Raw genomic sequence first — 15,944 nt, 5'->3', positions numbered from 1 at the left:
AAAAAAAAAAAAAATTTTAAAAAAAGGTTTTTTAAGAAAAACCCCGTTTTTTTTTTTTTTTTTTTTTTTTTTTTTCCACGACCTCACCAGTATATACCAACAACAAAAACACTATGTAAACACATACAACAAAAATATGGTGAGTCTTGGACTTTTTCAGTTAATTTGGATTTTCAAAAGGACCAAAAATGCAGATGGTCCCTGTTTTTTTTTTTTTTTCTTGTTTGTTTTTGCAAATCATAGACCAATAAAGCAGCTACAAAGAATTTACTTTAGCATATGTTATCGTTATCTCCACTCTTTTGAGTCTTTATTATTTTGTATCACATCAAAAATAAATAAACATTTATAATGAATGTTTTTTTTTGTCGCATATGGATAATTCAAACAGCAATAATTGTTACTCTTATATACGTTTTATCCTTATACAGCATGTATACAAATACACATGTCACAAGAAAATAACCTATTCACTGCTTCTGCATAAACAAGTAACCAGCAGAAGATAAGTCAGAGCCTGCGAACACAACGCTCTGCAACATGAAGAAGGAGGAGAAGTGTCCCATTTAATTTAAACCAGATCTTCTGCAGATTTTACATTCATTGTAAAGTCTTTCTTCCTCCGGTCTCTCATGAATCTGGTCAAAACAATGAAAGCAAAATATCTCTTTTATGAGCATCTTTAAGGCAGTTGAATACAGGTTCATTTAAAACACCAACCTTTTTTTTTTTTTTTTGACTAAACTGTTTCTACGGCCAACATTAATGGGAGCAAAAGCAAATGCTTCAGCCAACTACAGTAATTTCTGCTTGGATATATTTGATTCACTTCATTGCATTTTTTTTTTTCAAATCATAGTTTGTTCTTTAGTAGGAGTATAAAATAATAGTAATAGGAAATATGATGGTGTTTCTATTCAAAGAAACACTTCATTTTTTAATCACCAGCTTCAGATTTCACCGTGAACAACTGACATAATGAAGAATGGATGCATTTTTTTCATAATTACCTACAGCTGACCTACTCTACTGCTATAGTCATCGTCAGATTACGTCGCAATTGCTGCATGTGTGTGAAGCTGCATATCTTATTGCTTTTTATTGATTCCCTTCCAAACAGTAGTTGTGCTGTCAATTCTTGTGAAGTACTTGTCAATTGTTTTGCATGATTTTGCATGAGAAACAGAAATCTGAAGACTTTCTTTTCTTTAGTGCTGAATAGTCAAATAAACTGGACTTCTCATAACCCAGTTAAACCCTCTAACCCAGTTAAAAAGGCATGAGGTATGCAAGGTGACAATGTATAAGTGCTTTCTATGTATATATTTCAATATGTAGGTGTGATAATCAGCAAGCGGCTATAATCAAGAGTCTAATATCCTGACATGTGGCTCTTATCCAATTAAGTGGGATGTCCAAGTACTTTAAAGTCCAGAAAGATGATATTTTCCTCTTGCCTCTTGGCCTCCTGCCAGTTCAGTCAGGTATTCCATCTTTACATTTTTATGAAATCCAGGTTTTATTATTCTTTATGTGAGAAGTCAGGGCTGGACTCTTCCTCTTCCTCTTCAACTGTTTCCTCTGGCAGCGTGTCACGGCGGGTAAAGGCGGCTGCCAAGGTCACACTCAGCCGCGGCTTGACAGGCGCTAACTCAGACAGCCCGATGTTGTTGCCTCGGGTAACAAGAGTAGTTTTATCCATTATTTCCCCACTGCGGCTGGACACCACGGCATCCAGAAAGTCATATTTGTGCGAAATCTTTCCGCTCTCGAACAAGTACTTCGCCAGGTACGAGAAAACAAAGTTACCGAAAAAGGAGGCCAACATAGAGACGGTCTTAAAGGGGAACCGCTGTATGATAATTTCCTCCATTTCGTCGGAGTCCTGGTGCTTCCGCTGCTCGGTCGTCCAGCCTGGGTAATAAATGAAAGGAGGCAGGTGCAGGTAGGGCTCACCCCCGCCTATGCGCAGCAGCAGGCCAAACAAGTACGCGGCCACCGAGCCGTACGTGTTTGTGCCTTTGACAAAGAGCACGCTGAGGAGCTGCGGGAAGATGATGACATAAACCAGATCTGAGCTCAGGTACCAGAGGCCATAAACCGTGCCAGCGCCCAGGGCCATCAGCGTGGCAAGGCCGCCAAATACAAAGATTGTGATTCGCATCACCCACACAATTTCACGATCGGATGCCTTGGAAGACAGAGAATAGACATAAGCATCTAGATAGGCAACTTCAGAAAGAGGCAATTAGTAACAAAATCCTTGGTTACGTTCCTGAACTTACTGACTGTCTGAAGGCCAGCTGGTAGATGTTTCTTGCAAACATGGAGCTTGCAGACAGAATGGAGGAGTCTGCAGAGGACATGACAGCAGCAGACACAGCCCCCAAACCGAAGAAAGAAACAAATGGCGGACAGAGGTGCTGCAGCACAATGGGGAGAATCATTGCTGCTTCATCTTTGTCTTTAGGAGCTTCACCACCGTAACTTGTCTTGTTCCAGTCTGAGTAAGAGAAATAATCGTTAGTGCTATTAGAGGAAAACATGCTCTGTTTCATTTTTTGTAGATTTAAAAAATAGGAACAAACTTATTTAAAATTATAATTTAATTTAATCCATTTTCAGTGTATAATCTAAAACATCCCTGGTAGAGGCAATCTACTGCAGTAATCTCGTATTGAACAGTTTGGTGAAATACAGAATTACATTTCAGCATATGTGTCAAGATGGGAAAAAAAAATCACATTATAATATTTACTTTTAGCAAAATATCAGACACATGGTTGGAGCATGTACCATTCTTCTTAATACAATCGCTCTAAATAATCCAGAGCCCAGTTCCTCTCTTGTGTTTATTTCTCTTCAGTTCAAAACAAATTTTTAATAAGATTAAATAAGATTGCTCAGGGTCTTAGATGGCCATGAAAGGATGCTAAATGCTGTATGATCATTTCTAAGGTCAAACACTGATGCTGGACAAGAACGCCTGGCTTACAGTCTGGATATTTATTCATCCTAAAAATGTTCTTTTGGGTTATGGTCTGGAATCTGTGGAGTTCACTGAAACCAAACTCACTCTGGCATGTCTTGACACCTCTTGTTTTGTGAACTGACGTGCAGTGATGATTGAAATGAAAGGGGACCAAAACGGTCCCAAAGATGAAAGTATAAAATGATCCCAAATGTCGGATACATCTCTACAGACAACATGAATCTATTGCTGAAGAGCCTGCTGGTACTTTACCCCACCAAATCAAACATTTTGCATCCTATGGTATTAAGCTGCACATCTTGAGCAAATTCATAGAACACGATGAAACACATTTGTGTCATCACTTCTCTGTGGAAGAATCTGACACCTAAAAATCTGGAGATCACAGCACTAATTTGGTCCCTTGCCTCGCTCTAATGCAATATTTACAATCCAGCATGGTTATTAAACGGATTGCTGCTTCATTATGGATGAGGTGAACCAGCTGCTATTTACCAGGTTTTCTTAGATCTAAGGGCAACAAGAACCCACCCAGAGCCTTCCCCAGCAAAACAAACACACAGGCGAACACAACCGCAGAGTGTGTATGTGGAATGTCTCTAACCTGTGGAGGCCCCAATGGCTCCGATGAGAACGGAGGGCACGGCCATGACGAGGCATCCGAACGCGGCCAGGAAAGAGAGAACCTGTGCATAGGTGGCGGAGGAGGCAGATAACACCCTTTGGAAATACACTTGCCAAGGTATTCCTCCCAGCATCTGCAGCATGATGACCACCAAGAAAAAACATATTTAAAAGTGAAGTTCTGAATCTGGAAGCACCAAAGTCACAAATCCATAGATTTAAAAAAAAAAAAAAAGGAAAGGAAAGAAAAGAAATATCCTGAGAGACAGTATTTAAAGTTCAACATATGGAGAGAAGAACAGAGCAAATTTTTTAAGTGTATTGGAACAAGTAAGTAATTTCATAAGGGAATGATTGTGTTGGAATTAATTAATTATTTACTTGGCCACGTGTCTAACAATGTAACAAATTTATTTACTGAACAATTTCTAGAATAACAAATGAATGAAGTCAATGAAGTTCTTCCACTTTTAAGCTAAACCCAACAAGAGTAATCAACACATTTAAAAAAACAAAGTTGTTGATAAAATCAGTTTTTGACTGTATTCTTGAGTTTTAAGGCCTAATTTTGCTGAGATGAATAAACATGTAGAGACAGTACCAGAAGACAGAAGTTGTCGACCCACATCCAGGTGTCTTCCTTCTTGATGCTGCCTCTCCACGGTGACTGGTAAACCCTCTTCACTGCAGTGACGGTGATGTCTGACACCGCAGCGTTAGTCAAAGCAAAAGGGACGCTGATCCACTGCAGGCAAACAGACGTCAGTAAACACACAGGAAAAAAAAAAAAAAAAAAAAAAACACAAACTAGGAACAGAAGAGTTTCAAAACACATTTAATTTATTTTGAGGGAAACATGAACTTAACATCTTATCCTTATCCAATTAAGGATTTCTGTCCATTTCTGCCTATAATTCTGAGAGAGAATGACCAATGCATAAAATGAATCAAACGCAAGTCTTGAACTTACAAGGCCAATAAAGATGCAAAACAGCTGCACCACGTCCGTGTAGGCCACAGAGTACAGTCCTCCAACCAGGGTGTAGAAGATTGCTATGAGTGCAGAGATAACCACTGACATCTTGATGTTGATGTCCACAATGACACTCAGAGTAGCGCCTATAGGTCAAGAGCAGGTCAAAGGAGATCACAGCCCTGGTAGTGTCATAAATTCAGATACATTTTGAGGTATATCCAAGAACACTTTTGTTCTGCTGTGTGCAGACACGTGGACTTACCGAGGGCGGACAGGATGGCAGCAGACCAGAAAATCTCACCCATGAACGCAGGTATGAAGAGAAGACCACCCATGCGTTTCCCATAAAGTTGCTGGAACGGGTCCAGCATGGTGACGTAACCCCTTGAGCGCATGGGTTTAGCAAAGAAAAGCCCACCTGGGATAAAGAGAGATGGAAATACATTTCAGAGCCCATCTTCAAAACTTAAAATGGATTTGAATGAAATAATAATAGTAAAAAAACAAAACAAAACAAAAAAAAAACATAATATGGACAGTTTGATACTTGTTTAAATGTTACCACTGAAAGATGAACAGAAGAGCACTTGAGACAGTCAATCTAAAACTTTTATTTTAAATAATATGTTTAGCCAATAAAGTAGTGCATAAGTTTCTATTTCTTCCACATAACATTTTGCCATTTAAGAATAATATTACTGTTTAAGAAAACTCACCAACAACCAGACTGAGAGCATATCCAAATGGGGCTTGAGCCCAAGCCAAACCGTAGTCGGGAAGATACACATACTCAGCTGTGCCATTGATGTATCCTCCACCCACCCAGGTCGCTGCGAATTACACAAACACGTCACTAAACGTAACTGAAATTACATTTATTTGGACAGAATAATAATAATTTAAAAAAAAGAAAAAAGAAAATCTCAAATTCGAGTAGAAACAAAATCGTAAATGGTTATATATATATATATATATATATATATATATATATATATATATATATATATATATATATATATATATATATATATAAAATTTACATAGAAAAAGTTCCTCGGTTATGGGAATAGTCTCTTTAAAAATATGTACCGGAACTAATAGAACAAACCAGTAACAAACTCCACCTGTCATTGTGAATCCGCCGACAAAGAGTCCGATGTCTCTCCCTCCGACCATGATGATTTCGCTGCGGTCGGTGCCCTCCGCCTCCCCGGAGTGTTTGTTCTTCCATGCCGCCCAGATGCCCACGAACAGGATGAGGAGATAGAAGACCACGATAGCCACAAGCCCCTCTGCATGGATGGTCATTGTCGCAGTGGTCTTCTGCTAGGAACGGGAGGACATGAAGACCTGTAGAGGAGTAGAAAACATAGTTATCACAAGATATGATGTTATGTGCGCCTTTGTGTTTGTGGCAAGTGAAGTATCAACATAGTTTGGAGTGGAAACAAAGTTAGTTTTTTTTTTTTTTTTTTTTTTTTTGGCCCGTTTTGAAATACTGACCAGACACGCTGAAATCTGGTTGAAAAATAAAGGCACGTCAAAGGAAAACAAAGAAATAATTTTTCTTTAAATTATGGAAATTTAAATATTAAATTGAACTTTGATATGTCTTGTAAAATTACTCATTAAATTTGGTCATACTACCATTACAAATGAGACGGAAATGTTTCATATTCGCTTATATTCCTGGTACAAACCCCCAATACAAATAACTGAAAGATACAATTAACCCCCCAAAAAATCTAATATAAACTATATTTAAACAATACAATTAACTTCGTATTACTATAATTTTGCTCTGTTAAATAAGTCATGTTCTTTTTGTTCATTTAATTTGGCTCCTTGTGGAGGATGCGTGTGCGTAAAAGCCGTATTACGCACAGAAATACTAATTCCAAAGAGGCACAAATTATGATAGAAAGCGTCTTTCTTACTTAATGTCTTTTTCCATATATAGAGGACTACAGAACTTACCAAAAATCTTTCCAGAGTCATGCGTGTGGGCAGATGAGCAAAGAAAACGAGCATCACACTTCCAGCAGCTTTGAAATACGCGTCCCTCTTTGTACTGGTGGGCAACTGTAAAGCGAAACGGCGGTGGGGGTCTCTCGGGTGACTTGCTGAGGCTTATAAAGGGGGCAGATGCCGTCAGAGGACCGAGACACGCGTCAGAGAAACCACCCGTCCCTCTTAATGAGCACCTGGCAAAAAAAAATAAAAAAATATGTCCCGGCTGATGTTACTGGAAGAGGGCCGAAATTCCTTTACTCAAGAACACTTTTATTTTTTCTTTTACTCACCGGATGGGTCATGAAAAGAAGGTTGTTAAAAGCGTCGCGTCACGTTTCGACTAATTACAAAATTGTGAATATTTTGTTTGTTTGTTTTGTCCACTTCTGGCGCTACTTCTTTATACTCAGTGCATACAAATCGTAATCAACACATTTCAGGTGGCCTTCTGTTAGTAACATTATTTGCTTTCCTTTGTTCATCGGAAGGACGCTGGGAACACGCCTTCATCAAGAAACTCTGGTGGGATAAAAGTGTTATTATTAAAACATATAGCCAGGAATTACTGGCTGTATTTCTCTCAAGGAGAAATACTCAATTTCCTCTTTTTTTTTTTTTTTCTGTGATCAAACGAATTTGTGGATAAAACACTCCCCACATTTAAGCAATTATAGCAGTCTTAAGTGTGTGTCTCCCTCTTCCCTTCAGGATATATATCTTTGAGCTGCGTCTACTTAATGGCCACTTCAGCTTGCACTCCGTTTATCTGAACAAGACTTGTCGAAACTGGCAGGCATCCAATTAGGATGGGTCCCGAGCATGCAGTGAGGTTTAATGATACAATCTGACTTTTTAAAAATCCTTACACACATACACACAGCAACAGGAGAAAAAAAAAAAACTGTCTTGGAGAAGATGCTTATTCGTCATGGTAAATGGTGGCAAATGAGCAGGACTCTCTTAGCAGTCAAACAGAGCGATTCAGCACCATGGAGAGAGACCAAAAATATGTAAAACAGGTTATTCAGGTTGGGTCATAAGTTTCCATACATAGGAGAATGTAAAATGTATATTTCTTTTATATTTCAGATACCCAAGAAGATGCATTTGACAAAAGAGCAAAGAATTGAAATTATACTGATGGCTGATGGATCCGGAAGCAGTGGCATGGTTGCACAAAAATGTAACAGAAAACATGGAACGAGCATCACACACGACACTGTGGGAAAACTTATTTGCAAGTTTCAGAAAACTGGAAATGTTGCAGATCAACCACGAAGTGGTCCAAGACGTGCAGCGATTACACAGAGTCCCACAAAAATAAAAATGGTTGTCCTATATAAAAATGTTTCTCTTTTCTATGTATGTAAACTTATGGCCCACCCTGTATTTGGGAGTGATGATACAGGACATCTATTGATATTTCATATTACTTTTATACATCATTAAAGACTATATTACATATGTACATTTAGATCAAAGCTTTTACAACAAAAATATTCATGTAGATGGAAAAAAAATAGATTTGAGCTTTACATTTATAAATATTAAGCTTTTCTTAAAGTTTGTCACTAATTCTAAAACTATTGAAATGAAGCCTTAACTCATGTTTCTAGTTAGCAGTTAATATGCAGAGTAATAAAACATTCTGCAGTGGCAAACATGCTTTCGTATGGCAGCATATTTAAAATCTATTACCAACATTACATGCGTTACATACAAACCAGCTTTTGGATCAAAATAAAATGAAATGCAATAACTTTTGAGAGCCGAATGATTCTGGGAAATATTTATGCCAAAAAATAAAAGATCCGGCAGACAGCTGGAAAATCTGCTAATGGCATGTTGGACAGATGGTTGGTGCAGAACCTTGAGGCACTTTTAAATCAAACACTGAATCTTAACTTTGGCATTCCTGTGCTTTGTTTATATCAAGAATCCCATTAGACATAATGTTCATATCTAGTGCATTTCTGAGCACAACTATTGTAAAAAAAAAAGATTTTATTGTGTTCCAGTTCAACATCTGTAACTTCACTGATTACATTCAACCAAATAATTTGTTCAGTCATAGGACTGGAGGTTTAATGAGCAGCTGTTGCTGGCAGCTCACAAGATCTCTAAAAAAAAAAAAAAAAAAAAAAACCCTAAAAAAAAGGAAGAGAGACGGAAAATGTGGGATAACATCTGATATATGAACATTACATGTGAACATGGAGAAATGTTGGGTTTCCACAAATTTTATTATTTGAAAATTAAAACACAGAATGGAATAAAATAGAAACAGGCCTTTGAAAAATGCAGTTTCAGAAAATAGTCTAAAAATGATATCAGTTTAAAATATAAAACATTATTAATCAAGGACAGCTGACATACAGAAATGATCTGAGATCTCTACAAGATACTGACTAAACTCTTTACAGCAAGTCAAGATATTTTACAATCACAGAAATATTACAAATCCACATGGTTTCCACTGTTGGAGTGAACAGGGGCTTTCTTGATTTGGTTGTTTCACAGACGAAGCGCTGAAGAAAAAAATCATTGCCTGCTGATGTATGACACTAAAATGTACACCAGCTTTTCACAACAAAAACAGCATCAGACTCTCAGATATAACATTTTAAATAGCTAACATAAATTCAAACATATTTTGCGATGCTTTCCTGACAACTATCACAGACTTTTTAGCATATGTTCCCTAACTATCTAAACAAATTTATAAGAGTTTGGTAACAGTTTAGAGGGTGTTCCATGTGTGTGAGAACGGGTGACTGATTGAACGTAGCATGAAGAGCTTTGGGGTTCTCTGAACTTTATCTGCTATACAAGTACGAGCTACTTCACATCTACCATTATGTTTTACAAACACCTCAAGTTTTGTTGAGGTTCTTAAGGTTACATTTCTTCAATATGATTGTTACTGAAACAGCTACCTCCATCTGCACCATTTTAGTTACGTCATTCACGTTAAGAAAAAACATCTTTGACAGACCACAAGCTGTAATTGGTTAAATAAAGTCTTGCTTTAGGAACAGTTACTTTATGAGCTGTTGCAGGAGGACATTAAAAATGATGAAAAAGCTGTTTCTGTTTGGTTTTTGCTGCTAGACATTATTTAGCCACAATTCACAAACCTTTGACAGAGCATAGATAAAGGATTGAAATAAAGAAATGTGTTGATTTTAATTTAGTGCATTATAGTCAGATTATTTCTTAGAAATAAATGCAAACTAAAGCCTTTGTAGCTGCCACTTTTAAATCTGTGAGCTTAGTTGTACAACACTTTTCCATCTATCTATCTATCTATCTATCTATCTATCTATCTATCTATCTATCTATCTATCTATCTATCTATCTATCTATCTATCTATCTATCTATCTATTTATAATACTGATTAATTCCATTAAAAAAAAGGCTAAAAAAAAAACAGAAAACATTTTTAGAAACCAGGGCTGAAATAGCATATGTTAACATGGACAAAACAAGCTGCTTTTATGGCAAGCTCTAGGTCAGCCTATATAAAAAGATCAAAGCCTTAAAAAAACAAACAACAACAAAAAAAAAAAAGAAATCTTTTGTATAGACTGTAATTTTATGCTTTCTGGTCTGCCTTTGATTCATTGAAGTGCAGAGAGTAAACTGAAAGCAGCCTTTTTGAATGATTACATCTTGTTCATTAGAAATGGAATCAAGCCAAAAGGAACAGTGGCTGGAATTTAGCTTTGCAGAGACTTGTATTGACTTATATTTGCAGTTTTCACCTACTTGTTTCACATCTGTATATATACTAACTTAATATTTGTATATGATCATTACAGCTAACTATGTCGTATTCAAAAGGGCACATTACAATTGGTATTATTACACATAAATTATATTCTATTTAAAATATATTTCTATTTTTATTTTCTTTTTTTGTTTATTATCCTAGAGAAACTTTGCTTAAAATTGAGCAGAGCTCCATTCTAAATTATCTGTAGTGAGGACAAAATGGCTGTTATTAGTGTAAGCATAAAACAGCCAATGTAGTTTTGGAAAAGGCAGGAATCTGAACACATTTTGCCTCTTTCTTCTTCTGATTCCCACTGGTTTAACAATAAAGTAAAATTTACCCAAATAACATTGCATCTTCACAAATCTTAAAAATGTCATAGGAAGCATTTACCGAGTTCACCTGCTGCTTTTTGTGCACTTCTCTTACCAAGACTTGCTTATTGGACATTTGCATTTCTTGCTTTAACACTTATATGTAATCAGACACAGCATCTACTTCAAGTGGTGCCTCAAAAACAGCAAAACAGTTATTTAAAAGATATATATATGTGCGAGTAATGGTGATTATTCTGGTGGTTGCTCCTCATGCGCTCATGTTTTCATTGTTTTGATTTGATCTAGAAAAGGAGGAAAAGGGTTATTCAGCAAAATATAACACAGACAGCGGTTTCTTTGAACTCTCAGGATTACCAAAAGAAAACTGGACAAAGATCGGTCAAGATGAAGAGTTTACATGGGTAGGTTTCTAGCTTAATTACATTGCACAGGTGGCTTCATGTAAACGCACCTGCTTAGGATACAACAACATGGGGAAGAGAACCAGTGATAAATCCTAAACAACTACAATTCAACAACAGTAGTATTAAAAAGCAACCAGTACTCACTGTATAATTTGATCTATGGAAGGATTTGAATGAGGGCATTAAACATAACAGAAAAAAAAAAAAAAGACATGGACATTCTTGTACAATGACACATATTTGTTATGAACATTGAAATTCTAGATATCTATAGGTAAAGATAGCAATGAGAAAATGGCAGAAACAAAGAAACGTCAATAAATGATAAGATAAAAACGGTGTAATAATCCTCATTCACATCACTGCTCCCTGTTATTGAGGTTAGAACTAAACGTCTCATTGGTTTAACTCTTCCTCAACCTACTACCACTCCACCTACTTAACCTGAGGTTATAACCATTTCTTAACAGAACTTTAACTTGGTTGGAAAAAGTAAGACTGGAGTATTAATGTGGACAGGAAACTAACCTGAACAGCTGCAGTTACATTACAGCAGTGGTGGGTTAATTTGTTATTAGAACAGCTGCTTCGAATAAATTGGCAGTCGGGTATGTTAAATAACCAAATAAATAAGAGCACTTCCCAAACTTTCTAACTGTGTTCTGTGTATGAAAACCAGCTGTGAGAAGTTTTTCCTCAGCTTCTGGAGTCTAATTAACCTGACCATTGCCTTTCTACGCAATTCTACTTGATAATCATCTGCCTTCAGTGATCCACTGGGATTTCTCCCATTGAGCTGGATTTCTCTGGTTGATGTTTAACCTTACCAATCAAGAAAACAGAAGGAGGAGTTGTGACTGTAGCTTGGCAATGACAATGAAGAAAGTGAATAAAGACATTCTGTTCTTGTTGGTCAAACTTTCAAATTTTGAGGAATTAAAGTTGGAGCAAGAAAAATGTACAAGCCACTTTATTGCTGGAAAATATGTTGTGGCCCTACTCCCCACGGCATTGTCAGCCAAACGTTAGCCACTGGGTAAAATCAGATCCAGTATTTTTAAAACTTCAAGAGAGTCTAACCCCCCCAACAACCCCCCCCCCAAAAAAAAAAAAAAAAAAACATGTGGAATATGACAAAATATGTGTGGTTGTTACTTTATTAGATTTTGAATGCTATTCTGGTCTCAAATTACCTAAAAAGTAATCAGGTAAGAATAAAGTAGATAGCAAAGTAAACTTCATATTAATCTGGGAGGGGGGGTGGGAACAATAATACAGAACTTTAGTCTTCAATTATGCACATTAGGTCTCTTACCTTGCAGCCAGTCAACTCCTTCTTGTAAACCGTCTCCTCTGATAGCATCCGTGGCACTGGAAAACAACAAATTTGTTCTGAAAAACAAAAACCTGCATCCACCCAGGCTTTTCTACCAACCATGCAGAAAAAAAAAACAATCCCAAAAAAAATGTTACAAGAATCTATGACTGGTTCTATACACTCCTGTGCTTTAATAGTTATGTTAGATTATTATTAGTAGTGTACAGTTTATGAGACAAGTAATTCAAAGTGTTTTAATCTGTTCATACCAGATGTACCAGGGCTTGTCTTTGATGTTCTCCAAACAGAGCATCTGTGAGACCTTGACAGAAGACAGAGCATCTCTGACATCCATCTTGTTAGCAAAGAAAAGGATGGGGATCCTCCTGTGTTTAATATCTGCAGCAAAAACGGTGAGTAAAATGTAAACAACCTACAGTTGTGATGGTGAATGATAAAGAACAATATTTTGACACCATTGCTTAATATTTGACACAATATTGCTCAATATGTTTTCTGCAAAGTGGTTCACTGTGTTTCTCACTCGTGGAATACACATGCATACATAACAAAAATAAAACGGGTTTAGAGTCATTGAAGTTTGTGTCTTCAATGACTTTGGTTTATAAAATATAAACCAAAAATCTGTATTCATACTTGTATGGTTTAGACATAGAACAGTATAAAAAAAACTGTGCAAGACAGATCAGAAAGAGCTCACCGGGATGATTTAATAATGTTTCCAATTCTTCTTTGGCTACAACCATTCTTAGCTTGTCTGCACTATCAATGACAAATATGATAGCCTGCCCTTCCCTGAAAAGAGAGCAACGGGAATAAAATGTATATGTATATCACCAAAAAAGGCAAAAGTACAGACTGTATGTGTGCACTCACTTGTAGTAATGTTCCCAAAGATTCCTGTATCTGCCTTGACCAGACATGTCAAAGACGGTAAATGAAAGACTGGAGAAAAGAAAAAAAATATATATATATATCAAATAAATAAACAAATAAAGTTGGAAACCTAAAAGTTATCACATGGAGCACATATTCTATCACTTAGCAGACAAAATGTTCAAATCAAAATAAGGTGGTAAAACAATAACACATTTAATTCTTACAATATGGCATTAAGTATCTACCTGGATGTCTTGAACTTCTCTATACTGAAGCCAATTGTTGGAACAATGTCTTGCACCTGGGCCTAAAAGAAAAAGAGATTGGCTTCTACAAGAATGGCTCAAAGGAAAGCTCACACAGACAATGTTCATTCTATTGTCATGTAAGAAACGATTTTTGTTTTTTACTTAATTGCATTGTAAATAATGTTGTGCAACAGCAGATCAACATAACTGCAGGACAACACATTTAAAACACAAAAAGGACATGCACAATATGTCAATGTGAGGTGTAATAAATACAACAAGTGCACAAATTTCACTGGATCATTAACTTACATTGGAAGGCTTGAGTCTGTTGATGATGGTGGTTTTGCCACTGTTGTCCAGGCCCAGGCAGAGCACATTCACCTCCTTCTTTAAGCCCAGCCATCCGACCAACTTGTCAAATAGTCCCATTGGCTAGCAAGCAACCATCAGCTGTGAGCCTTCAATGAAAAAAAAAAAAAAAAGCAAAAGTTAGTAGGTTAAAATTACAAATAAGAAGAGGTAAGGAACAGAAAGGGAATCTATAATAGACACAAGTTGATCACACTTTCCCAGCAGTAATGATGATATCAGTTTTAATGAACTTATATTTTTCTCTTCTCTTTTTTGTTTTCAGCCATTATTATGCACCTTTCCCTCTTGTGACCTTTAGTATCTCAAACACTGAGATTTAAATAAGATGTAGGTGGGTAGCATCCATCCAACAGGCTAAATATATTCATGCTTTGAAGAAAATGGATGCATGGCCACTAAAATATTATAGCATATTATATTCACTACTTTATAAGAGTCCGATTCAACTACCAAGATGCACAAAAACTGAATTAATATAGGACCTTTCCATTCATAACGGCTACTTAACGCCTACATTCACCCAGTCACACTTTAAGAATGGAAGTTGTCTAATGTTGATATTGCAATCAATGACACCTGCAACCAGCTCTGATTAAAATTAACATGTACTGAGCAAGTGCATAAAAAGGTGCATCACACTGATCTGGTTGCTAGCTAAAATGTTTTAAAGAAAACTATAGCCTCTTTTAAGTTTAGAAAAGCCCAGTGTATCCTAAAACAGAGCAAAGATCAATGAGGAATAGAAATTCCTTTCATGCTGAGAAATTAACTAAAAAACGAGAAATCTCTGGTTACGTTCAGTAGTGTCCATATCCCTTATATTAGCTGAACCATTCAGGAAATATGTTCATGGTGCTAAGTCTCTTTCACAAAAAAATATCACGCAGAGCAAAATAATGTTTTGATTAATAATGAATGTACATGGAATTCGTTTATTTTAAATAGCAACCAGGTTATTTTCTATGAACATCAAACTGTGACATTTAACACACAACTGTAAATCTACATATAATTGTGATCATATCAGTGAAGATTATCTACACCAAGTGTAGTTAATGCACAGTGTATCCTGTCGCAGATAGGTGTTTGGTGGTTCTAACCAGATTTGGTCGCATTTACTACACGCTAATAGCTATTTAATCTCTGTTACGATAGTCGCTAGCAAGCGACTGCTAACCGTTAGCTGTTTGAAAGTTAACTACTTCAGTCATTTCAATACAACATAGACAGTGCTTTCCGTGGTCTTTCTAAAAAAAAAAAAAAAAAATCACAACATCTTTCCACTCTAAATAATCCAAATGTAGTTATGCAATTGTAGCGAAAACCAACACCGCGGTTAGCCTAGCTACGATATCGCTAACGTTAGCCCGTATTATCCTGTCGCAGATTGTTAAGTAGAGCTGTAACTTACCTGTAATTCGCCCGTGCTATGTTGCTAATATTGGATCAGCTAGTGCAGTCCCAGTCTTTGTATTTAACTAACTGATGTTTCATTCATTTCTCTGCTGCTCTCTCATACTACATAGAATAAAAATATAACTGGATATTTACACTACGTTGCTGGGAGACCACCGTCTTGCAGCTAGGTTGTATCACCGGGGCAACGGAAGACGTTTTCCACGTCAGCCGCACAGAGGTCTACCGTGATTGGTCATTGTGTTGCTCGGCAACGATTGGTCTGCTCCGCTGTGATTGGTTGTTACGGTGATAGCGGCGTAATCATATCTATGGATAGATGTGTAGTAATGTTTGGCAAGCCCAGAATTTAAAACCTTTAATCGTAATGACTATAAAGGAGTAAATTGAGTGTTATTACTTATTGCCCGTTTGTTATTTTTAAAAAGCATGCAAAGCACATACCTAAAACTTGGAAAATATGCAATTTTCCATTTCTGTTGTCAGCTAGGACTAAATTACACAAAATAAAAATGAAAAGTGAATTTAAATTTTATGACTATTAGTCTCGAGGTGCTTGTGGGG

General features: G+C 36.6%; 2 protein-coding genes across 3 annotated transcripts; both read right to left on the bottom strand.

Moving 5' to 3' along the window:
- Positions 1-1,218: 1,218 nt before the first annotated feature.
- Positions 1,219-6,791, bottom strand: LOC106947236 (high-affinity choline transporter 1-like). Its single transcript, XM_015032093.1, has 9 exons — positions 6,570-6,791; positions 5,717-5,942; positions 5,309-5,422; positions 4,855-5,010; positions 4,587-4,735; positions 4,218-4,361; positions 3,597-3,750; positions 2,286-2,503; positions 1,219-2,191 (listed from the first exon to the last, which is right to left on the bottom strand). Exons 2-9 carry the CDS (start codon positions 5,898-5,900, stop codon positions 1,523-1,525), a joined length of 1,788 nt encoding a protein of 595 aa, XP_014887579.1. The 5' UTR covers positions 5,901-5,942; positions 6,570-6,791; the 3' UTR covers positions 1,219-1,522.
- Positions 6,792-10,528: 3,737 nt separating this feature from the next.
- arl6 (ARF like GTPase 6) lies at positions 10,529-15,677 on the bottom strand. Of its 2 annotated transcripts, XM_015032094.1 has the most exons (9): positions 15,376-15,677; positions 13,902-14,050; positions 13,587-13,648; positions 13,339-13,407; positions 13,163-13,257; positions 12,711-12,840; positions 12,439-12,494; positions 11,268-11,280; positions 10,529-11,000 (listed from the first exon to the last, which is right to left on the bottom strand). In XM_015032094.1, exons 2-9 carry the CDS (start codon positions 14,019-14,021, stop codon positions 10,967-10,969), a joined length of 579 nt encoding a protein of 192 aa, XP_014887580.1. In that variant the 5' UTR covers positions 14,022-14,050; positions 15,376-15,677; the 3' UTR covers positions 10,529-10,966. The 2 variants fall into 2 exon arrangements, with proteins under 2 accessions (XP_014887580.1, XP_014887581.1); XM_015032095.1 differs by lacking the exon at positions 11,268-11,280 and having other exon boundaries at positions 15,376-15,663.
- Between the last annotated feature and the right edge of the window lie 267 nt (positions 15,678-15,944).

The sequence above is a fragment of the Poecilia latipinna genome, unplaced genomic scaffold, assembly GCF_001443285.1.
Source record: "Poecilia latipinna isolate Pla-1442-1.1 unplaced genomic scaffold, P_latipinna-1.0 Scaffold230, whole genome shotgun sequence".
Lineage (NCBI taxonomy): Eukaryota > Metazoa > Chordata > Actinopteri > Cyprinodontiformes > Poeciliidae > Poecilia > Poecilia latipinna.
Note: the sequence above shows the minus strand (reverse complement) of the source record. Positions and strands in the feature narration are given on the sequence as shown.